This window comes from Urocampus carinirostris, chromosome 11 (assembly GCF_059441175.1).
Source record: "Urocampus carinirostris isolate Australia breed hairy pipefish chromosome 11, RoL_Ucar_1.0, whole genome shotgun sequence".
Classification (NCBI taxonomy): Eukaryota; Metazoa; Chordata; class Actinopteri; order Syngnathiformes; family Syngnathidae; genus Urocampus; species Urocampus carinirostris.
Window position 1 is genome coordinate 14,963,656 of NC_142359.1, and position 26,016 is coordinate 14,989,671.

The following is a 26,016-nucleotide window of genomic DNA, read 5'->3' on the forward strand; positions in this document are numbered from 1 at the left end:
TTCAATGTGAGTCATCTTGTGATTTAATAAAATCTATGAAATAATAATGCCAGAACCTGTGTCCCATATCAATATAAATAAACCACTTAAAATTTGCTTCCCACTCTCGGTTAACCTATTTAAGAGTGCTCAGGTTTATTTTGACTTTCATTTTTGTCCTAAATAATGGTTTCAAAACTAGGTGCAAGTAAAGGTCCTTGTGAAAAGGTCACAAAACACTGCAAACGATAAGGATATCATCTATTTTTCTTCGGCGCAGACTGCACTGAGCGAGAGAGAGAGAAGGGAGTTCCTTCTGCTGTGTGCAGAGATCCGCCCACCTCTACTGCTCATTGCTTTTATTTATTTACGGTTTGTTCAGTGTGCTTTCATTATGAAAGTATCCCAACAGTGAACACACATCGTTTAAAAAGCTTCCATTTAAACGATTTCTAAGCGCCCTACTGCCAAAACATGATATAGTGGTGTGGCAACTGACTGTAAACTGTAGCTGGGGAAGTGCCCTATACAGTATATACTGGAACCAATCCCACAATAATTGCAGCATTGGCTTCGCGTGTAGCTACGGCAGGTTTAAATCAATCTACTTCTGGTCACCAAAGGGAAATAAGCATAGATCTGAGTGTACTGGATGGCGTGGCAATGTGAAGGAGTTCGGAGAAGTAGGGAGTTGCAAGGTTATGTATAAGTTTAAGTATAAGTTTTGCTTAAGTTTTTATCAAGAATATTCTGCACACAATTGAGGAACAGAACAAAGTTGTTTGATTCAAAAATGCTCAGTTCAAATGGCCAAGAATCACTTTTATACTAGGAGGGCGGGTTATGACAAAAATACAAATTTGGAGGTAGTCAAAAACTCACTATTTTACATTGCCCCTTTTCAAGGTTTCTTAATTTTCTCATGCTGAGTGAGGTTTTTGTCAAAGCCAGAACAAATGATAGACCCAAACGTGTAACGTCTCAGTCAAAAGTTTATCAGGATATTGAGGAAACAAACGCCAGCGATTCGGTGCTCACTGGACGAGGGAAGCAAGCCGCTCACGGGATCGGAGCGTGAAGTGGATCTCCCGGGGCGGGAGATTGGAGCGTAGTCAAATGGGCAAAATGGGTCGATACCCGGAGTGGGAGATCAGAGCGTGGTCGGTGGTCAAAAACGGGTCGTTAGCCGGAGCGGGAGATCAGAGCGTGGTCAGTGGTCAAAAACGGGTCGTTAGCCTCAGCGGGAGAACAGAGCATGGTCAGTGGTCAAAAACGGGTCATTAGCCAGAGTGAAGGATCAGAGCGTGGTCAAAAGACAAAACGGGTCGATAGCCAGAAGACAAACGGGGAGTCAGGAACAGACGAGTGGTATACGGATGAAAACGGGACCGACGAGTGCCAGAGTCAAAGTGCTAGCCTTGCGGATGCAGAGGTTCGCTGACGGACTGACAAGGAGTGACTGGCGTACTGGGTATAAATAGGAGGGGAATCAATCAGGAAACAAGCAGCAACTGGCGCCAGATGAGCGGGCAGTGGTGAGGGCAATGAGTCATCATGACAGTTTTGACTTTTTCCCTTGCCCTCGTGTAGGTCTTAGATCAGGGTATGGTGCATTATTAGCCTTTTGGTTGTACAGTTTTTTGAGACTTCTTGTGATTAAGGGATATACAAATAAATATGACTTGACTAGACTTGAAGGCTATCGAAGAAGGCCTAGGCTAAGTGTGAAATGCACGGCCCAGCACTGGCAAAATATAATCTAATATTCCGCTCCTTGGGTCACTCGAGAGTGCACCGTTGTCAGCTGCGAGTGTGTCACAGAGAAAAAATATTTGAGTGCTTCTAAAAAATCGGGAGCCAGCTCAAATTGATCACTTCAAAGAGTCGGCTCATATATCTTTTTCGTTCGCAAACTTCACCTCACTCCTTTATTTGCGAGCCGTTGAACTGTCTTGATATCAACATTTTTGGTTCCCGCGGTGAGCTGTTGCAATTTTTTTTTTTGTGGTTTGAACAAATTTATTGACACTAATAACAGAAAACAATCTTGATAATCTCAACAGCAATCAAGCACATTCACAATATTGTATATTTCAATATGACGTTTAACCACAAACACAATTTGAGGTTTGAACAAATATTCTTAACTTTCTGTGGAGGAGTTAAACATTTTCCCCAGATATTTTTGGAGTCGTTGCTATCTTTACGTGACGTACACAATCTAGATGAACTTTGATTTAAGGTGACTATATGTAGATGCTCACCACTTTAGTACAAAGTCCTGGTTGCTCAACACAAAGGAAAGCGCACTTTGTTTTAGGTCGTCACAACATCGAGAACAACCACAATGGAAACAACGTCGACATTGATAAAGTAAGTAAGAAATATTTTATCTGAAGTTGGAAATTGCAATGCTGTTGTTGTTTTTTTCCCTATTCAAACCGTATCATGAAAATCACGTATATTTCCCTATTCAAATGTATTGGAAATGATTCTAAATCAACACATTCAATGCCAAAATAATTTGTTTTCATTGTTTGTGAATAAATGTGTTGTGCTTAGAAAAGATCCCATATCAGTGATTATAATTTATAGGGTAGGGTTAAATTGTTGGCAAATGATAAAGCAGAGTCATGAAAATCAAAGATAAATATTTGGTGTTGATATTTTTAACCTGAGAACATACTGTAAAGTCAGGATACACCCCTGACCCAAACTGAGCTCGGCATGCCAGCCTGGTGGATATTTTTAAAATAAACGCAAAAAATTGTAGGTCAATTTCGACCTGACCACAGATATCCCCATAGTAATACAACCTTGACCAAAAGTGACATCAAAAAAGAACTCAGACGTAAATATCTGTCAATAGCATTGAATGACTTAAGAATTAAAAAAAATGTTTTCGTTTTCTCTTGTGTCCTCACTTAGATCGGTAACCAAGAGAGTGTGGTCCCCTTCTCAGCGCCCCTTCAGGGTACGGAGTCATAACCGGGAGGCCAGGAAGGGCATCACAGCCGGGACTCTGGTGGAACTCCAAGAGAGGGTGATCTTTTTTGCAAGTTTTATTTAAAAAATAAAACTATTTTAAATAATTATAACAGCACTCAAATAAAAAAAACCCTTTCTGACCTGACTTCAAAAATGGCACATAAAGAGAAATAGACAAGTCAAGTCATGTTTATTTGTATAGCCCTTGATCACAAAGAGTCTCAAAGGGCTGCACAGATCACAGACTATTGCAAACTATTATCACACTATCCCCTCATCTAAAACCTACATGAGGGCAAATAATACACATATTATCAACATAAAATACAGGTTATTCATATGCTATAGAGTAGAAGTGTGTTTTAAGCGTAGATTTAAACATTTCCACTGAGGTTGCAGATTGAATCTCAAGGGAAAGAGAATTCCACAGCACCAGGGCCCGAGTGGAGAACGCTCTCGAACCTGCGGATCTCTTCTTGGCTTTTGGGATCATTAGTAGACCAGCATTTTCAGAGCGAAGGCTCCGGACTGGAACATAAGGGGGAATTAAATCTTAAAGAGATGAGGGAGCAAGTCCATGCATGATTTTGTATACTACCAACAGAACCTTAAAATCACATCTTAAGCTAACAGGGAGCCAATGCAGGTTAGCTAAAATCGGGGTAATGTGAGCAAACTTTCTTGCCTTAGTTAAAAGTCTCGCTGCAGCATTTTGTACCCGCTGAAGGCTCTTGATTTTGGACTTCAGGAGACCGGAGAGTAGTGCATTACAGTAATCGAGACGGGAGGTAACAAACGCATGAATTATAATCTCCGCATCTGACTGAGACAGCATAGAGCGAATTTTAGCAATGTTGCGAAGATGGATAAAAGCAACAATTTTAAAGGAAATTAAATGTCACGTTTCTACACAATTCATTACCCCTTTTGCCATAGATTTTAAAGTCTCCTTGGCTTTCTTGCTGATGATACTGATTAGGAGAGAAGTGTCTTTATTGTCATTGATAACAACATAGTATACTGCGTTGGGACTAACAGTTACAATTAAACACATTCCTAATACGCAATTACTTTTCTAGGTAAAGCGTTCTGTAACACGTTATCAATAAAATTTAGTGACTCATTTGTCAATAATGCTGCATCAATCATATTATTACATACAAGCCTTGGCCCGCCTCAATGATTCGATCGGCATGTTTATATCTACCTACAAAGTACAACCGAATACAATTATAGAGTCTTAAACATAGAGTGCAAGAAGGCAGAATTTCTCCTCATGCAGATATTCTCCCTAGCGTATATCCTCGCATTTAAGCTAAATTTACGACAGTAAAATCCTCAATTCAGGGGGTCAGCTTATATGCACATATTTGGTTGTGTGTCACCACTAGCGAATGGTCGGCAACGCGTCGGGATGAGGGGCTTATCCTGGAGCAACGTTAGCACATACTTAATGGTAAAAGTTTGCTGAATTTTGGTCTTTTTATTTGTAATAATACTTTGGCAAATACGACATGCCTGGAGAAAAAAAAGAAAATCATTGGAGAAGATGTTTGAGTGGATCTTTGAGCCCAGAAACAAAATGGATATGGTGAGTCTTTGCAAGGTCTTAGTTTGTGAACTTTCTAGATTGTTCAAGCCAAGAATTATGAAACCTTTGCTACATCAAGTTGGTGTACATGTTTTTCTTCTCATGCTTTTATTTTGTGGCTATTTTTAAGCATTTTAGGGAAAAGGTTTGAACAGAGTATGCACGGTAATTTATAACTAGATAATTACTTTTGGAGTCAACTCACTACTTTTTGGTGTCAATAATTAGGCGTGGTGGCAGGAGGGGGATTGGGGCTAAGGGATAACGGAGTTACATTTTAATTGAAGTAAGAACTTACCTTTACTAATTTCACATAGGTTTCAAATCAATGGATGGTTTCATGGTGGTCTGTGCGGCCCTTTGCTAAAATTCGTCTCAGTCGGATGCGGAGATTATAATTCATGCGTTTGTTGCCTCCCGTCTCGATTACTGTAATGCACTACTCTCTGGTCTCCCGAAGTCCAAAAGCAAAAGGCTGCAGCTGGTACAAAATGCTGCAACTAAGCTTTTAACTAAGACAAGAAAGTTTGATCACATGACCCCGATTTTAGCTAACCTGCATTTGCTCCCAGTTAGCTTAAGATGTGATTTTAGGGTACTGTTGGTAGGATACAGAATAATGCATGGACTTTCTCCCTCATACCTTTCAGATTTAATTTCCCCCTATGTTCCTATCCGGAGCCTTCGCTCTGAAAATGCTGGTCTACTAGTGATCCCAAGAGCCAAGAAGAGATCCGCAAGTTGGAGAGCGTTCTCCATTCGGGCTCCGGTGCTGTGGAATGCTCTGCCCTCTCAGATGCGATCTGCAACCTCAGTGGAACTGTTTAAATCTAGGCTTAAAACACACTTCTATTCAATATCTTATGAATGAGCTATGTTTCATGATGATGATGTCTATGTATTGCAACATCCATTTTGGCCTGGTCATCCTGGAAAGAGGATTAGCTCATGTGCGGTCCCTTCTCAAGGTTTCTTCATTCACTTAATGTTGAAGATTTGAGTTTTTCCTTGCCCTCATGTGGGTTTTAGATTAGGGTAGGGTATAGCCTGCAGTTTGCAATAGTCTGTGGTCCTACAGCCCTTTGAGACTCCCTTGTGATAAAGGGCGTCACAAAAAACATGACTTGACTTGACCTTTTGTGATTCAGTGCTATACTAATAAACATGACCTAAGTTGACTTATTTTAACACTCTTTACAACGAGATTAGATGTGGCACTCCAGGATAAAAATGGAATAAAAGACTTAAAAGCTAAAAAGAAGAGTCAGACAGTCAATGTTTACTATGTAGTGCTTGGAGATTGGCCCAAGTTCTAAGTGCATCGCAGATAGCTCAATTTGTTGCTAATATAACTCAAAGACATAGCTTCAAATTGCTTTTCGAGATTGATCATGTCAAATCCTTTATCTATCAAACTATTCAGGAGAGAACATCAAGAAAACAAAGTCTCATTTGCCTTTTTGTTTTAACTACTAGAGGCCACCATACACACTGAAGTCAGGTAGTAAGTATTGTTCACTCTACGTTTCTACAACAACTTGTGGTTGCAGGTCTGTCGGGCTTTGTCGCTTGTGTCCCTGGCTTCCCTCGTCTGCGAGGAGGACGGGACGGAAGTGGACTCGGATGACTTCCTTGCAACTCTGCCGGACAACGCAGCCATTGTGGCCCTGGAGCCCGGGCAGACGTGGCGATCACCATCGGTAATCGAGATTTTTAATTTGTGGTTTTGTTGTTATATAGATGACATCATCTACATCTGGGCAACATTATTGGCTGCGGTCATATTCGATGGGTGCGTGTATAAGTTTACCTTGTTGTTTTTTTATGAGACCTGTAATTTTCGGTCCAAACCTCAACCCGGTTCTTCTATCTTAAACGCTCCATTTACTAGAAATAAGAACCAGAAGACAACATATTCTCGTTTAACTTTTAATGTTATTGCACAATTTTCTGATATTTTTTCCGAACTATAAGGCGCACCTGACTATAATGTCCACCTTGAATGAATGAGTGAAACTTTTTGTTGAACATGATAAAAGCAAGACAACAAGTTCATCCATTCAGTATCTGCACCGCTTATCATCAGTATGGTCGCGGGGGTGCTCGAGCCCATCTCAGCTATCTCAGGGCACCCTGAACTGGTTGCCAACCAGTCGCTCATTCACACCTAGGGACAATTTGGACCGTCCAATTGACCTGACATTCATGTTTTTGGGAATGTGGGAGGAAACCGGAGTGCCTGGAGGAAACCCACGCAAGCACGGGGAGAAAGTGCAAACTCCACACAGAAAGGCTGGTAGCTAGATTTGATCCCATGACCTCTGAACTGTGCCACAGACGCGCCAAACACTCAGCCCAAAACAACAGGTCAAAAAACAAAAACAATGTTACTGTATTTGTGCGTAAATGAATAGGAAGAAGCATATGCTTATTTAATCCTACCACCAGACCTCCTTAATAATTGCATCCGACATCTGGATGCCCTTCATATTTACATGTAAAAAAAAAACCATGAATATACAGTACATATTTACATTGGTTCTGTGGATGCACAGTCACTTCATCATCATCATCACCACCATCACTATTTTCGCAATTTCCATATTTTTTCACAATATATTAGTATCTATTATAATAACAATAATTCTTACCTTCAAAAATATTCCTTCGTGAAAAAGTCTTCATATAGAAGGTGCTCGAGCTATAAAGCGCATTATGTTTAAACTAAAGTAAAAGTAAAAGGTAAATGGTCTGCATTTATATAGCGCTTTTCAAGTCAATGAAGATCTCCCAAAAGCGCTTTACAATGTGCTTCACACTTACACACTCTCACACCAATAGGGAGTAAGCCATGCAAGGCGCCTACCTGCTTATTGTACTTATAATAATGTAATATTTCTTTTTTTAAATAGAAATAGAGAAATTGGCTATGAAAGTCCTTAAAAAGTGCTTGAATTTGGCCACAAAAAAGTGTACGAACTCTAGTTTTCGCTCTTTCAATGTTTTGTGTTTCCGGTCCCTGATTTAGGTTAAGCTTTTCTAGGAAGGCGAGCAGAAGTCTGTTTGTTTATATTAAAATGTCTGCTGCTGACCTTTACAAAAGTGAGGTTTGTATTAAAAATAAATAAAAAACAGTCCATAAATAGTAGGACATCTGGTTTCACAACTAAAATGAACATATTTTTTCATAAATGGTTTTAGCTGTAATTATGCATTTCCGATTTTAATTACTGTCTTTCCGGTCTATGATGGGCATCTGGTTATAAGGCGCTAATTCGAATTTCTGGCAAGTTTGGGTTTATTTTGGTGCGCCTTATTGTTCAGAAAATATGGCAGATACATCTTAGGCCAGGCTACAATCATTGCCATGTACAGTAAATATTGCCTAAATAGGCCTATTGACTAAATGTATTTTTTCATTTAGTCTTATTCTGTAATGGCATGTCCAATCTCACTGTAAACTACACTGTGTTGTAAACAATGACAATAAAGACAATTCTGTTCTGTACTAGGGTGCGGCCACAGCCCGAAACCAAGATAAGCTTAAGTCCAAGACGGGAAAAGACATCGCCAGTGTTACCGTGGACCTTTACAAAACAAGCCCCAAGGATTTGTTCGGCTCTTTGAGCGTGAAAGCTACATTTCAAGGTCTGTACTCAGTGAGCGCTGACTTCCAGTGTCTTGGACCCAAGAAAGTCCTCAGGTACGTTAAACCCCAAAAGCGTCCTGTGAAATCATTATGTGCATCAAATAACTGTACAGTAATCCCTCGCTGTATCGCGGTTTACTTTTCGTGGTTTTGATACTTTGTGGATTTTCATCGTGCATAGTGTTCTGCAGCAAAAAACACCAACCAAATGCTATCACGGGGACAGGTTGCAGAGGGCTGTGTGTGTGTGTGTGTGTTGGGTAGGCGAGACTCACAGGCTGTTGTATGCTTTCAGTCAAACAGCCAGGCAGGCGCCCAAGTCAATGTGTCCCCCCAAACGAAACTGCGAAGCTCGGTGACATCTAGTTTTTTAGCAGCTCATTACAATGAAAATAAATTTATCAATTGAATCAGACTTTGAGTAAAGTTAGAAGAGCGCTGAAATGCTGATCACCACCGGGTGCTCCGTGGATTGTGATCGGGATTGATAAGTGAAGTGAAGTCATGTTTATTTGTTTAGCCCTTCATCACAAGGAGTCTCAAAGGGCTACACAGACCACAGATTATTGCAAACTGCAGACTATTATTACAACATCTCCTGATCTAAAACCTACATGAGGGCAAGGAAACGCTCAAAAATCTCAGGACAAGTCAAGTCAAGTTTATTTGTGACGCTCTTAATCACAAGAGTCTCAAAGGGCTGCAGAGACCAAGGACTATTGCCAACTAAGGACTATTATGGCACCATCCCGTGATCTAAAACCTACACGAGGTCAAGGAAAAACTCAAATTATCAACATGAAGTTAATGAAGAAACCTTGAGAGCGGACCGCACATGAAGTAATCCCCCCTCTTGGGTGACCAGGCTGCAACAGATGTTGCAATAACAAATAATACACAGATATTGTCACCGTGAAATATAGTCTTCATAATTACAAAAAATGTATTTAAAATGTAGTTTGTGTATTATTGATTATCATGCGAACATAAATTAGCATTTATATTACATATAATGAGCCTTACCAGTAGGGAGCTGACCTAACTGTTGCTGTTTCGGGTACCCAAAAGCTATTGAATGGAAGAGAACGAGGAGGCGTCAGAGGGGAAGTAAAAGCGGGGCTGCAGGTCCCACCTACTGCTTCAGCTACATAACTACCCACACAAGCCACTCCAGATCCATTGCCCATAAAATGGATAACCTGGAGCAACAACTCGTGGGAAAACCGTGACGGTTGTATTTCAATCATTACGAAGACCTGGCTTAACCAGAGGATCACCAATGCTAGCATGCAGCTAGCCGGCTGCTTTCTACATCGCTTTCTCTGTTACACAGAAAGGAGAAAAGCCCTCAAAATTTTTGTATAATGACAATAAAAAACATTGATTTATTCTACTATAATTGTTTTTATTTGTAGATCTATTTTGTCAGTCGGATATCTAAAAAATTAAAAAGTGTTAGTGGGTTTTGACTATCACAGGACCTTTTGTGAACACAACCCCGCGATAAACGATGGATTACTGTATAAACACAAACATCTAGTAGTCAAGTATTGATACTGGCAGTCTACTGGTTATCGTACTTAGGTATAGTACTTTGTGTTTTTGCAGAGAGGCACTGCGTGTTGCTTCAGCTCTCCTAAATGCTGCCGGACACCTGCTCATCACTTCAGCCTCCTTGATCCGCCGTGCCATTGAGGGTGTGGAGCTTTGGACACCACAGCAGAAAACATATCTAAATTAATTGTTAAGCAAGCCAGATTTTGACTAAAATCCTCTTTCAGCTTGCAAAGGTAAAGGCAAATTTGCACGTTTGTGTTATCCAGGTGCATAACGCAAAATTGATGTTGGGTTTATTTCTAACCATCCATTGATTTTGTGACACAAAGTAATGTCGTTGATTCATAAATGAACCAAACGCAAGTTTTAAAAAAAAAGACAGTGGCACGTGCAGATGTGAACGTTTTATTGAATTGTGCACCAATAAAACAAGTACAAAACCTTATATCAGCTGAAGGAACAGTTTATAGGCACCAGAAAAAACAACATATCCTAGAAATTAACTTCTGTAAAACATCAGACTTTGGCATTGATCACAGTCAAGAAAATAAAATGAGTCCTGTCAACAGTAAAGTTTTAGATAATCTTTAAGACTATTAAACAATTTAAGAACATTTAAAAGTGAGGATTTTACATAGTGATCCAGCTTTTATTCATTGGTCCATTCTAACTTGTCATAAAAAAACTACTTTCTGCATCAATCTAACATCTTCAGAAAACTACATGGCAGCATGTTGTTTTTGTTTTGAGGTCTATTAGAAGTGAATGCATGTGTTTAAATTAATATTAATGCTATTTTGTTAACATCCATCCATTATCTGCACCGCTTATCCCCAGTAGGGTCACTGGGGTGCTGGAGCCCATCCCAGCCATCTTCGGGCAGTGGGCAGGGGACACCCTGAACTGGTTGCCAGCCAGTCGCAGGGCACACAGAGACAGACTCACTCGCTAATTCACACCTTGGGAAAATTTGGACCGGCCAATTAACCTGACATGCACGCTTTTTGGAATGTGGGAGGAAAACCACAGTGCGCAGAGGAAAGGCCACGCAGGCACGGGGAGAACATGCAAACTCCCACCCACCGTGCCACCCTATTTTTTTAAACAGTGAACCAATATTTACCGGAATTGTGCTCCAAACAAAGCATTACGAATATTAGTTGGATGGAAATTTTGAGTCAATGATGTTTAAGTGCATGAAGGTGTATTACATAGATTAAATCAGCGCTTTCTTTGCATTTTTTTTTACGTCTTGAAGTTAAAAGCTGATGCTAAAGTGAGTTCTGCACACTAATAGTGCAGACTTTTTGGGGTGTCAAATGGTTATGTTGAAGTGCATGGAGGAATTTCATCCAGATGAGCATAATCGACATTGAAGTTAATTGAGAAGTTAAAAGTGACTGTGTGTATTATTTAACGCCTCCTAGTTGTAAAAAGAAAAAAAAAGTGGTTCATGAATACAAAAAATTATTTAAAATGTAGTTTGTGTATTTATTATCATATAAACATAAATTAGCATTTATATTACAGATAATGAGCCTCACCAGGAGGGAGCTGACATACTGTAACTGTTGCTGCTACGGGCACCAAAAACCTCAGAAAGAAAGAAACTTGAAGGAAATTGGTGTGATTTGGTTACATTGAGGCTCCTTTGTTTGTTTCTTTTTCAGTGTGATTTCTAGCACTCATTTTCAGTAGTACTTTACTTACCAGCAATACACACTGTCCATTTAACTTACAGGATCTATCTTGTAGTACTTTAATGGCACTGATTTATGTGAAATAATATTGCGGGGTTTTACTCACATGGAAATACTAAATTAGTGATTTGACACCATCGCGTGGTGAAGTTCAATTTACAAAAAAAATAAAATAACTAGGCTGCCATCTTATGGCATGGTGCTAATGAACAATGTTGGTGTGAGTTGAGAATTTCTTTTACCCAAAAATAGTGATAAGTAAGTAGGTAAGTTTGCCACGAGTCAGTGGCTTCAATAAATCCTTTTTGCATATGCCAATTAAGTTCACTGAAGATCATTTCTCAAAGGCTGTTGAGCTACCATATTGTTTTCCAGTGTAAAATTTGCAATCAGGTCTAAAACCTTGGAACGATAAGGAAATGGAGCGTTACAGCATCCGAGGGGAGTAACAGTAGGAATGGCAGTGTGATTGCACGCAGAAATTTCATCTGCACTGGGGCCTCGCTGTGTATTTTAGCCGTCGTTGCCAAAGACCGTGTTGAGTTGCTGCGTAACCCTAATAAAGGTGGTCCTGCGGCTTAGCTCTTTCAGCTTAGCCGCCCCCACGTAGGTGCAGGTAGAGCGCACCCCGCCCAAGATGTCCCGCATGGTTGCCTCCACGGGACCTTTGAACGGAACTTCCACAGTCTTGCCCTCGGATGCTCTAGAGGTGGTCGGGAATAACATAAGTGAGAAACCAAAAAAGTAGAAAATAACATTGTCGGTGTACTTAACGGAAGCAGAACTCATAGGTGACGTGCAATATTTGGCAAAATTAAATCCCAATACAGTAATCCCTCACTGTGTCGCGGTTTCACAATTTGGCAGATTTTCATCATGCATTGTCGTCTGCATTCTGATTGGCTAAACAGCACCACCCCTTTTTTGTCTGCACGTCAATAACGTTAACGCTTGATGAACCTACATGACTTGCGCAGAAATCATTTTCAATTTCAAGTTTCTCTAAAAGTGATATTGTCAACAAAATGCTTTGGACCCACAAAAGCACCAAAAGGCAGAGGAAGATGCTTTCTTTTAAAAAGTTGTACTTTTTCTACATGCTAAAATAGAGGAAAAGACGCAGCCCTACTTACGAACGAGGTTCCGGACAATCGTTCATAAATCGCTTCAGTGCTATATTTTTTATGTTTAAGGTTACTATAAGTATGTTTAAGGCTTGTATAAGTAACCTGTATTGTTTTGTACTGAAAATTCAAACATTTAATAAAATAATACGCTCTATAAAGATAAATAAAGTGAAGTTTAACCTACTTTTGAAAGATGGGCTTTAAGAGTTAGGCTACTTCCTCCTCTGTGGTACAAAGTGGTCGAAAAATATATTAAACATTAAAAATATCAAAGTTCTTAGCGTACTGGAGATATATATTATGTTTACACACGAACTGGGAAGTAGAAGCCAGATTTCTTTTTCGGGGTGGATGCTGGGTGAGCTCTTGCAGCGCCACACCCCGGTACCAGCAGAAAGAAGCAATAAAGTACTGTCCTGTGCTTGGAAAAAGGTGCACACAATACAAAATCTAACTTACGGATATTTTTCGACATCCCCAAAAAAATATTCGTATGCACTGATGTTTGTAACTCGAATGTTTGTAAGTAGGGAAGCGTCTATAAAAGCAATTTTACACATTTTGTTTTTTTGTACAGGTCCGCATGATGGCGACAAAATTTCATCTGTGGTAAAAAAAAAAAAAAGTGTCCTGAAATAGTTTCCACTCCTTTTTGGAATCACTAGCGCAATAAAGCAACAAGATAATTTTTAAAACTATAATTTGACAGTACAGCAGTTAATTGTAAAAATAAATACGTTATAAAGTACAATATTCTTTTATTTTGAGTTTAGAATGTTCTTTTCACACCACATTTTCGTTCTCCCAATAACGTCCACATGATGGCGACAGAATAAAAACAGAAGCAAAGTATCATTTCATGAATCAATACTCGAGGGGTCTCCCAACTTTTCCAAGCTGAGAGCTCCTTTTTGTTTCTACTTAGCGAGAAGGGCAGTCAATTTGATATTAATTTCTAAAATAATAACTTATCTTGTTATTAGCAGGTAATCATTGAGGTGGGGTTAAATAGACTCAGTGTAACACTTAGAAAAAAATAATTTTACTAGAAAATCACAATGATCCTGCACTGGTGAGCTATTTTCAGAACTGGACCGGAGGCACCCTGGTGCCTGCTGGAACTGTGCTGGAGAGCCCTGCTCTAGTGCAATATAGGAGCAAGATTATCTTTTAAATTATTATTTGACAGCACGGATGTTATTTGTTAGAAAAACGTTCATAAAGTACAGTACTTCTATTTGTAAAACAAAATGGTTAAACCCATAAATTGGATCTTTGTTCTTTGGTTTCAATGTAGAATAGAGTATTTAATAGAGGTTTCTACTTCACTGGTTTTAGATTATAATGGGACCTTTTTGCAACGCAACCCTCACGAAACACAAAGGATTACAATAACAGACTAGGGCTGACCTGTACTCAGCCAGGACACCGGCGTGCTTCTTCATGGCCACTTCGGAGCTCATTCCGTAGAACAGCTTGTACTTCTTGCCCAGCTTCTCGATGGTCTCCCCACCGCTTTCGGAGTGGCCCGCCAACATCCCTCCGAGCATGACAAAGTCCGCTCCAGCGCCTGACGGAAATAATATTTTCGGTGAAAGATCGAAATGGCTTAAATGCGGCTTCACAATCTTCAGACTCACCGAAAGCCTTGGATACATCACCTGGGCAAGTGCATCCCCCATCCTGTATGAGAGAGAAGGCATTTAAGCTTTAAAGCACGTGTTCTCAAAGGGGTTGAAAGGTGATGTAAAACACCGTTTTCCATATATTTCTAGCAAACAAGTTACAGGAATTATAAAATTCTTATTTAAGATACATTTGATAATAATTCACACATTAACATTGGAGTGAGTAGTTTGAGGTCATTAAAATGTTTAGAATTAAATATTAAGTATGTGTGAACAATGCCCAACTGAGTTCGAGCCTTTTTATTTTTTTCTGCTTTTATTACATTTTTACCCTCTGTGTTCTGGCCACAGAGCTCTTTACGCTGGAGGAAATAAGTCAGGTGTATGGGGGGAGGAGAGTGATTTCACAAGCATGCTCGCAGTTTTCTTTTATTCCAGGATGAAAATGGTGAAAGTAAGAAAAGGACAGTTTTGAATACAGTCAAATTGCCAACTACATACTTATTTCTTTGGTACGTTAAACACTACAGTGTATTTCTGTAACCAGTTCCAATATAAGCATTCTAGAGTAAATTCAACAAAAATATGATGTATATATTTTTCAAATTCAAAAGGGAATAAATGGAATAAAAGGGATTTAGGTTACTTGTCAGTACTGTTCTGCCCTGTGGACTACTGTATTTTTTTGAATTAGTAATCACAAACTTTTCATAGTTTGGCTAATTAAGGCCTTGTTTTTAGAATAATAAATTTAATGCTGTTAAATACTTTACAAGGATGTGCGGGAAACCTGTATATCAGGGGTGTTAAACAGGCGGCCCGCGGGCTGGATCAGGCCCGCTAAGCGATTGAATCCGGCCCGCTAGACAACGCTGAAGGAAGCGTAAGAGAAAAACGAGCTGCAGGTTGAAATAGGTCTACTTGATTTTGCCAAAGTCAGGTGCCTCTCACAAACGCGGTTAATGTATTTCTTTCTCTGTCTCTTTCTCTCTCTGTGTCTTTTTTACCTTCTTTTGCTCCCTTTTCCTTTTCTCTCTTGCTTTTCCTTCTCTCTTTCTCCCCTTCTGTCTTTCTATTTTTCTTTGGATTTCTTTCTTTCTCTCTCTTTTTCCCTCCTCTCTCACTATTTCTCTTTTTATCTCCTATTTCTCACACCCTCTCTACCTCTATTTCTTTGTCCCACACTCTTTACTTTTCTCTCCCTCTCATTTCTTTTTCTCTCAAATCTACTCGTTCAGCCCCCGAGAGAATGTTTGTTCTATTGTGTGGCCCTCCAGTTAAAACGAATTCTACACCCCTGCTGTATATAGTACCGGTATAGCATTTCACATGTTATTTTCACACTGAACCGCTCTAGCCCTGTGTTAATAATTCCAACATTGCCTGTGTCGTGCCAAGAAAATGTCCCCCGTGTTAAATAGCATATGTCATTTACTCAAATATCACTGAAATGACTTTGTATCTCATTTTGGGGGAAATGCAATAGAGCAGGAAAGCACAGAGCAATTGGCACCTTCTATAGAAATCACTTTTGAGCAAATTTGAAAAAATGTAATTTGGTGAAATGACACCACCACATTTATTTTCATTTTGAATTACAAGAATTTCAAGATGACATGTGTTGGGATTTATCAAATAATTTTGCCCCAAAAGACTTATACTACAGTGCGACTTATATACGTTTTTTATCTTCTTAATTATGCATTTTTTGGCTTGTTAATTTACAATCTGGAATTAGTTATAGTCTAAAAAATACGGTAATCTTTTTCAATAAAAACAGTTCGAAAACTTGCTGTAAAAAATGATTAGAGGGGATGATTCTTCTTAAGTTTCTCATATTAGTAATATTATTTAAAAACTTTTTATAAACTCAAATGTGACTTCTTCAGTTGTAAAAATTAGCTACCTATCTATCGTTGTATATTTTAAATATTACCTATATTTTTTTATTGATGTTTACTATGTTTTGTGTATTGTTACCCAATGCAACATTTATTCCAGCCTGGTCTTCCTGGAATGGAGATTACCACTTGAGTGGCAAATTCTCAAGGTTTCTTGTTTTCCGCAAGCTGGATTTTTTCCTTGCCCGGATGTAGGTTTCAGATCAGGGGATGATGTAATTGTGCCCTGTGCAGTCCTTTGAGACTTTTTGTGATTAAGGGCTATACAAATAAATGTGACTTGGCATTGTTAAGTTCAACACTTCTTCTGTGTTGTTGATAACTTCCTCCTTGAACGCTGAAAGTAGGAGAACTTAGAAAATTTCTAAGCGTATATTCCCAATCCAAACTCACAGAGATGATGTGGCCGTTGAGTCCATGGGCTGCGTCGGCGCACTCGATCACGGCACTGAGCTGGGGGTACCCTACTCCTGTCTTCTTGCGAGTTGTGCAAACAGACCCTGTGGAAGATAAACCAATGAATATAAACACTAACATTAAAATAAATCTAATTAATCGATAGACATCTAGTATTATTTTTGAAAATGTCAGTATCACACAAAAATAACAATGATTACACATAATTTTTTTATCTTTTGAAAGGGACACCGAGTATTTTTTGACCGCTAGATGTTGCTGCATTGTGTCGTGCAACAGAGAACGAGTGCTAAAAAGCACAAGGAAGAATACAAACCACAGAGACTAAATTGACCAAACTACACTAGGTAATGAGGTCAGCTCCCTAGGGGTGAGACTCATATCATGTAAAATAAATGCATATTTCTCAGTCGACAACTTTTTTGAAAAATGCACTTTTATATGATAGCAAAAATACATGAACTTAATATTTAAATCAATAAAAATATTCAATATTGTTGTTCCTTAAAGGGGCTGTGTGCAATATTTACTGCCTCCTAGTGGTACAAAAAAACTTTTCAGTTAAAAAAAAAATATATATATATATATATATTAAAACTAGGGAAAATACATGAACTATCATACCAATGTTCATTTTAATTTAAAACAAATCATAGGACAAGAAATATGTATTTCTTTAAAACAGTGGAATCCACAATTAGGTCACCGCAATATTTGTCCGGCATCCAGCCACCAAATTGTGCTCTGTGGTACTAGCCCTCACTCGCACCTGCAACGCCACACCATCTAGTGGTTAATTATTACACACTGGAGCTTTAAGGATCCTCATGAATTGCCGGGATCGAATTTTAGATGCATTTTTTGGTAAATCAAAATATAAAACTGTTAAGGGTAATTTTGAATATTGTTTCATAAATTTAAATGTTTTTTTTGGGATGTGGACCTGAGTTAAGATCAGGCCTAATTTTTTATAGCCCGACCTGACCCAGGCCTGCAAGTTTGAAGCCCGACCCAGCCCAAACTCGACCGATTAACTTGATTTGAAGGACTGAGCCTGAGGCAAAACCAAAATTTCACATTTTATTTGTGAAGACTCGGGAGAATGAGAGATAATTTAAGATAACAAATTAAAGCCAGTGTTGTGCAACAAAATCCAAGTTGAACAAGACAGTATAAAAATTTACATATTTTATATTTCTGTGTCTGCAGGGTCACATTAACTGACAATTTTCCACCCCTGACAGATTTTCGACAGGAAACTTTTAAGGCTGTACATCATTTCGACGTGTTGAAAATCGGGCCATAAACCACAGCGTTAAGAATTTAGCTTGGCACTTTAAGAGAGCGGGTAAGAGACATAGAACAAGGACGGGTGGATAATAGACGAGGCAGGAAGGAGTTTTTGAATAGACATTGCAAAGAACAGTGTAAGTTTTTTTTAAGTTTGATATACACACATCGTTTTAGTATACATTTTATAAACATTTTTTTTTTTAATTCAGCGTGAGAGAAGCCCGATCTGACCCAAACGTAATGATTGACATTTTTGGCCTGAGAAGGGCCAAATTTGGTCTGGCCTAAGATCTTAGCTCTGTTTGGGATATTACTTTTTCATAAATCTAAAGAATTTCGTGATGAGAGACTATTGAGTGGGTTTTACTCCATGGTCTAAATGAAATGAGTGCATTATTTTTAAAAGCTAACTAAAGAAAATGAAGTGATGATCGGCTGGGGTCACCTGGTCCAATGCCCACTTTGATGATGTCGGCACCAGCCAAGATCAGCTCCTCCACCATCTCTCCTGTCACAACATTTCCGGCCTGGATATTCGGTTGAACACAAAATCGACACATGTTCCAAATACATTTTAAGCATAATGGGAAACAATTCAGACAAGAAAAAGACTGACCATTATCGTGTGTGAGGGGAACATCTTTCGCACTTCCTTGACAAAGTGCACAAAATGCTCAGAGTAGCCGTTAGCTACATCCACGCAGATGTAGCGCAGCTTCGGCACAGCTACCAAGATAGCGGACATCTTCTGGAAGTCGGTGTCACCGGTGCCCGTGCTGACCGCCACGTTCTGTGTATTGGTAAAACAGGCGGATGTGTTTGCAAAATATTATTAACAGGAAATGATAAAAAGAATTCAGCTTAGTCTAGTAAGCTGAAGGCTGGTCTTTTATAGGTAACTTTCCTCAAGTTTTGTGCATATTTTTCATGTTAAAATTCAAGCACATTTTTAAGGACTTTCAAACCGAATTTTTCCAGTACTATTAAAAGAAGATAACCGGTGTGAATCAATCCTTAGCAGTATTTTTTGACGTCACAGAGTGCTGCGTATAGAAAAAAGGACCAGAAAATCTGATAAATCCTAACCCAAATATTAAGCCAGCAGCTATAATTCACTGAAAATTGCATATAAATTTTAAATGAAACGGAGTTTCTGATCCCCACTTCATTAGTCTTTGCTGCTGTCTCTGTTTAGTCTATGTTGTATCAAATGTTCTCATTTTTTTTCTTACTGACAGCACTCGATTATGTCAGACTGTACAGAAAGAAAAGTAAATTCTTCCAAAGTTTAACTTACCTGGTATGTGTAAACTAAATTAATGTAAATATGAACTAGTCATATGAGTCACCATTTTCTTCTATTTAACTTACTTAAAGGTGTTTTACTCGTTGCTTACCCATTATAGACAATCTAGCTCCGATGTTGACTTAAATCATCACAATAAAGTTTCTATCTTGCTTCTTGCGCATACTTTGTGCTTTTTTTAGATTTACTAACCACAAGTTAGTTTCGAGCAGAATTGTTTTGTTTTTCTTCATTTAACGTGTAGTCTATTGATCCAGACTGCCAAGAAACATGGCAACAATTTAAAGGATTTACCACCACTACACCCAAAATGCAATCACTCTTCAAATTTTGAAAACACAACAATAGAATTAAAGCATTTTTAGGATTTCAAGCACTCGTACAATACCTGTATCAGAAATCATTATTGCAATGCATTCAATCAACCATATCTCAACAGTCTCAGCTTCAGCGGCTTTACTAATGTTTTCCCTGAATCAGCCCTACTTTAAGTTTTCTTCAATAATATTTGAAACTACATCAAGTTCTCCTGATGAATATCTTCCTTTGTGTTGGAAATGCCATAAATCCATTTTGAGGTGGGGATCGCAATGTGAAATTGCCATATAGTAAAGGATGGTAATGCATAGCCAATGTGTTCGGAAATCCCGGCACTTCAGATAAGGACAATCTAATAAGACCTACTTATGTGGAATAAATTCTTATATGATAAATATATATATGTAAAAATAAAATTGTGTTTTTCTTTGGTGTCACTTGAGTTGGTTGAGTCGAGTAGCGGGTGAATGCACCAGGGGCATAAGACGCGACAGCGGATTAAAAATGAAACAGATTTAAAAACTTCCACTTGCGAGGATTGTCATGCGAGGTTCATGACATTGTGCACACATGAAGACAGCTAGGTTGAGTGTTATAATGTGTTATAAGGTTCAAGCATGCAAAATAATCAGTTGCTAACGTTGTATAGTGGGGAAATGAGGTATAGAGGGGCCGAAATGTTTTTAATTCCACGCTATTAAGTGAAAACATCTTAAGGCAGGGTTTCACGGGGGTTAACTGTATTTACCCACAAAAAACCCATGTTTGTAATTACCAGGATAAATTACCCTCAAATACTGACTGTGATTGTCCCTTTATAGAAGAATTTAACAGTTTTGCAAGCACCTCAAGGCATTCTGGATACTTGGCAGCAAACTCCCGCCAGTCGTCCACAGAATAATGTTTGTGGATGGCAGTGAAGACACAGAACTAGAAGAGAAGAGAACAGATTAAATGACTGCTCGATGTACAAAGACAGCTCTAATTTCTTAAGGTATGCATTATGTACGTTGTGCAAGGCCCTCGCCATCTCAAAGGTGCCGACTGTGTCCATGTTAGCGGCAATGATGGGAATTCCGGTGTAGCTGCCTTTGGAGTTCCTGAACGTGAAGCTCCTCTGAAGATCAACCTAGACATCGGCAGAAGGGCACAACCCCATCACTATCATTATTTTACCTTTTCACCAATACATCAAAATATAAAGAGAGAAGTGTGGTTTACTTTAAGTATCGCCTGTACTCTCATACTACATCGGTACTATCTTGCTTACCTCCATGACTACGTCTATGTTGCTGCGCAATTATGGCGGCTCACGCTTTGGATATTGCTGGTTCAAAGCTCTGCGGATTTTCTATCTGAATTGTCTTTGTTGTCTTTGATATCAACATATCGTGCATTGTGTTCTGCAGCAGACAGCACACTTTAAATGCTATCAGGGGGCAAGTTTGGAAGGTCTTTGTGTGTTCTGTGTGCGCGACTGTGATAGGCTTGTGTATGCTGTCAGTTAAACTGCCGGGCACCTGAAACAAACTTCAGAGCACGGCTACAGCTGCAGCTAGTATTTCAGTGGCTCGTTACATTGAAAAGAAATTCATCAATTAAATCAGAAGCAGGGGAAAGTCATAAAACAAAGAAATGGTGATCCCCAGAAGGTGCTCCATGGATGGTCGTCGGGTCCGGTAAGAGACTGAGGCGGCATCAGGAGATAAGGCAATTGTGGGAGCACAGGTCTGACCTACTGTAGCTAGTTATGTAAAAACTCTAACAAGATACCCCTACTGTGCCTATATCTCACCAACACCAGATCCATTACCCATTAATAAGATTGACTGTAGCTACAACTAGTGGGAAACTGCTACATGCAGCACTATTGTATTTATCCATTATGGAGACCTGGCTCAATCCAAAGATGCCCAATGCTAGAGTGAAGATATCCAGCCGCTCTCTAAATCGCGTTTTTTACACTGAATGGAGAAGCCCTCCAATTTTGTTGTAAACTTTTGTATAATGACAAAAGACCATTCATTTAACCGCAGTTCTGTGTTTTTATTTAGAGATATATAGTTGTTATTTTGTTACAGTTGCATACTCTTGCTCGTTTGTTACAGTCATGTAATCAGGCTACTTCGTGGATTTCACATTTTGCAGTGGGTTCGGCCCCCCATTAACTGCGATAAAGTAAGTATACTGTAAAATGAATGATTATTTGAGAGTTTTTGCTCGCGACCTTCTCCAGTAAATAAATAAGCATGCAACTTCAAATTAACATTTAGCCTGCGAAGAAATGTGGAAATATTCGGAAAAATGTAGAGAAACAAGAAAAGAGATTTGCATTCTATTAAATTCAGAACAACTGGTTTTAGATATTACATGTCAGGCGTAACTGATATGGTGGAATTTTTACCTGTAAATAAATTGCAGTTAAGAGGAGATCATTCTGGTAATATTTGACCAAAATGAAAAAAAAAAAAACAGTGCCGAATGATGATGAAATGAAATAATCAGCATTTTTATATAGCGCTTTTCAAGTCAATGACTTCCCAAAGCGCTTTACAATGTGCTCCACATTTCCCAATAGCGGCCTTGCAGCCATGTAAGGCGCTAACCTGCGTATTGGGGGTATTTAGGGGTTCAGTGTCTTACTCAAGGACACTTCGATATGTAACACGGACGAGCCGGGATTCGAACTGGGATCCCTTGATCCCAAGACAAGCACTCTACCTCCTGAGCTACTGCCGCCCCAATGATCACTGCGTAGCAGCTAGATGCCAGACAAACATGGTGGCAACTACTAAATATGGATTCTACTATGTAAAAGAAAGAGACCTGATAATGGGGTGCAGGTTTAACTTCCAACAGGACAACGACCCTTAAAATAAAGCAAAATCTACAATGGAATGGTTTAAAACTAACATGGCCATGCCAAAGTCCCGACCAAGACTTTTGCAAGATAGTGTACATTTGTATGTAGGATATTGGTAACATTGCTTCTTTCTTTGGTTGGTGGGTAAGTGGATCCATGAACCACCAGGGTCGTAGGGGCACCAACTCCTGTGGTGTGTCTTGGGCAAGTTCAGCCTGGTGGCGCCCATCCCTCTCCAGGCCAACAAATATTTCCACCTGGTCTCGAACCAGGGACCTTTCGCGTGTTAGGGGAATGTGCTAACCACTGCACTTTGGAAACAATCTTCTTTCTATTGTTACAAATAAAGAAGCCTGATGTTCGCTGCTGCTGGATGAACTGTTGGTTATGTTTAACGTACATAAGTGCTGTGCTAATAAATAGTGTGTGTAATTAGAATTGTATCCTATGTATTTGGACTGAGACTGATGTCTGGTGACGGCCCTGATAATGACTCTTGGCCTCCAACAACTTTTGGGCATTTACCTCACTCCTTGATTTGAGGGTGCTGCGCTTGGGTCGTAGGAGCACATCCTTGAAATCCAGCTTGATGTCATTTTCAATGCGCGGCATGATAAAAACTGCAAGACAACTGCATCACAATTACGTTAATTGTTTTAGAGCTAAGATTCATGGCCCGAGCCCGAACCCGAGGCAATTTCGGGCCGGGTCGGGCCTGAAATGTCAGTCATACGGTCGGGTCGGGTTCGGTCCTGCTTTTTTTTTTTTTTTTTTTTTTAATTAATTAATAATTATAAATATATGTTCATTAAAAATATATACTTAAACTATGTATGGATACTAGACCAAGGAATACTTGTTATAAAATAAATAATTTGGATAAAACGGAGAAGGAGCTGTAATTGCTTTTAACGGAGCCAGAGCATGCTCTGTGCACGTGACGTGACGTGAATGCTGTCCTCTTAATAATCTTCCCCTCCGCAAATTCGCGTGATTTTGGCCTGGTATCCCCGATATGGAGTCGGACCAACAAGAAGTTAAGGATAAACTCAAGAGAGGAGAACTGACGAGGAAAACGCACTCTGGTAAGAGTTTTAATAAGCGTTTTATATAGAATACGATCGCTTTTGTCGGAAGTGTACATTGACGTTGGTGACATTTTCATCCGCGTTAAAAAATGCAATTTGCAGAATAAAATCACGCTTTATTGTTTAAATAAACACGTTATATAGACTAGGATCTCCCAATTATTATAATTAGCTCGCTTTATTGTTTTAATAAGCGTTTTATATAGAATACGATCAGGGGGGGGGGGGATTTGCATAGGAGTCGGAAAAGGGCACAACACGTCAACACCCCCTCAATGATAGTGCCGCGCTAAAATCTTAAGGACGTACTACTACTGCTGCTGTGGATTATGGCCCAATGATCAAGTCGTCAAAATGACGGACGCCCTTAAATGTTTTCGCTACCTCAAAAAAAAAAAACCGTCAATGACAGATTGTCGCTTAATGTAACATCTGCAGTGCAGACACAGAAATATAAAAGATGTAAATGTGTATACAGTTTTATTTAACTTAGGCCTAGATGTTGTAACAAATGGCAGAGTTTAATTTGTTATCATAAATCACCCCTCCTTATAAATAAATATGTAATTTCGGGCCCCCTCGGGCCGGGCCAGCAAATCCAGTTAATTAGTCGGGCTCGGTCCGGGTCGGGTTTAATACCCCTCGGGCCTGCGTCGGGCTCGGGTGCTTTTTTTGGGCCCGATCTTACCTCTAAATTATTTACACACAATACGCAAAGAAAAAATGACTAGAATGAGATTACATCCCGATTAATAGTTTAGAGTAGTCGTCACTATAATGAAGGATTTTCCACATGATACAAGTTATCGCCGAGAAACAAGTAATTTCAAGACATTTGACTTGACTTGAAGTAACTTCAGAGGTTTATAAGCTTGATAAAAAACTTACCGGTTCGACGTATGAATTAAAACGTGTTTTCAATAAATAACCTTTAGTAAGTAGGTCAGACTGACTTCCTTTATCGAAGCGTGCGTTCCCTGAGCGGGAAGCGAGAGTGCCTTGTAGTTTTTTATCTCGCTCATAGTATGTAGTGGATACGCCCTTTGAACTACACTGTTCGAATCTACTTTACGGTAATTCAAATATTATGTCGTAAATGGATCCGGAAGACACGCAACACGTTTCAACAATAACTTTATTTATAAGCGTTATTATTGTAATATAAACCAGTACAAGCATAAGAGGATTTCACGGAGGGAAATCAATTTATATTATTTTTGTCTCTTGTTTCTTAACTCTCTGGAGGCAACTACATTGTTCGAAATAAGAGACTCGGCTGCTAGATGCACACAAGATAGACATAGCCTCAGAGATGGGTACATAGTAATCCGTAGCTTAGTAGATAGATAGATAGATAGATAGATAGATAGATAGATAGATAGATAGATAGATAGATAGATAGATACTTTGTTCATCCCCGAAGGGAAATTCACATTTAACTCTAAGCAGTAAAGTAAAGTCAATAAAACATTTCTGCCAATGGTCTGTTTGTCAAGACATTATTAACACTTGTGCTTTTATTTTTTTTTTCCGCAGAAACACCTCATCTCATACAGCTTTTTCCCTAGGGCCATCACCACCATATTTATACAGTGGCTTGCGAAACTAATTGCCCCCCTTGAACTTTGTGACCTTTTGCCACATTTCAGACCTCAAACATAAAGATATAAAACTGTAATTTCTTGTGAAGAATCAACAATAAGTGGGACACAATCATGAAGTGGAACACACTTTATTGAACATTTTAATCTTTTTTTAACAAATAAAAAAAACGATAAAGTGGGTGTGCAAAATTATTCAGTCCCATTGAGTTAATACTTTGTAGCGCCAACTTTTGCTGCACTTACAGCTGCAAGTCGCTCTGGGTATGTCTCTATCAGGTTTGCACATCAAGAAACTGATATTTTTGCCCATTCTTCCTTGCAAAACAGATCGAGCTCAGTGAGGTTGGATGGAAAGCGTTTGTAAACAGCAGTTTCCAGTTCTTTCCACATATTCTCAATTGGATTGAGGTCTGGACTTTGACTTGGCCCTTCCAACACATTGATATGTTTTTTGCTGAACCATTACATTGTAGCTTTTGCTTTATGTTTCGGATCATTGTCTTGTTGGAAGACAAATCTCCGTCCCAGTCTCAGGTCTTTTGCGGTCTCTATCTGGTTTTCTTCCAGAATGGTCCTGTATTTAGGGGCGGCAGTGGCTCAGGAGGTAGAGCGCTCGTCTTGGGATCAAGGGATCCCAGTTCGAATCCCGGCTTGTCCGTGTTACATGTCGAAGTGTCCTTGGGTAAGACACTGAACCCCTAATACCCCCAATAAGCAGGTTAGCGCCTCACATGGCTGCAAGGCCGCTATTGGGAAATGTGGAGAACATTGTAAAGCGCTTTGGGAAGTCATTGACTTGAAAAGCGCTATATAAATGCAGATCATTTCATTTCATTTGGCTCCATCCATCTTCCCATCAATTCTAACCATATTGCCTGTCCCTGATGAAGAAAAGCAGGTCAAAACCAAAAGGCTGCCATAGCCATGTTTGACTGTGGGGATGGTGTATTGAGGTTGATGAGCAGTGTTGCTTTTACGCCAAACATAACGTCTCGCATTGTTGCCAA

At 39.3% G+C, this 26,016-nt stretch overlaps 2 protein-coding genes across 3 annotated transcripts; one reads left to right on the plus strand and one right to left on the minus strand.

Annotated features, from left to right (window-relative positions):
- Positions 1-1,979: 1,979 nt before the first annotated feature.
- Positions 1,980-10,209, plus strand: cideb (cell death inducing DFFA like effector b). The gene is made up of 5 exons (XM_088346690.1): positions 1,980-2,352; positions 2,908-3,022; positions 6,109-6,258; positions 8,071-8,261; positions 9,816-10,209. The coding sequence occupies exons 1-5, from the start codon at positions 2,327-2,329 to the stop codon at positions 9,946-9,948; spliced, it is 615 nt and encodes a 204-aa protein (XP_088202816.1). The 5' UTR covers positions 1,980-2,326; the 3' UTR covers positions 9,949-10,209.
- Positions 10,154-24,434, minus strand: gmpr2 (guanosine monophosphate reductase 2). Of its 2 annotated transcripts, none has more exons than XM_088346688.1 (10): positions 24,294-24,434; positions 22,843-22,948; positions 20,464-20,583; positions 20,301-20,384; positions 18,447-18,620; positions 18,276-18,357; positions 16,514-16,620; positions 14,232-14,274; positions 14,002-14,161; positions 10,154-12,167 (listed from the first exon to the last, which is right to left on the minus strand). In XM_088346688.1, the coding sequence occupies exons 2-10, from the start codon at positions 22,927-22,929 to the stop codon at positions 11,978-11,980; spliced, it is 1,047 nt and encodes a 348-aa protein (XP_088202814.1). In that variant the 5' UTR covers positions 22,930-22,948; positions 24,294-24,434; the 3' UTR covers positions 10,154-11,977. The 2 variants fall into 2 exon arrangements, with proteins under 2 accessions (XP_088202814.1, XP_088202815.1); XM_088346689.1 differs by having other exon boundaries at positions 22,843-22,937; positions 24,294-24,369.
- Between the last annotated feature and the right edge of the window lie 1,582 nt (positions 24,435-26,016).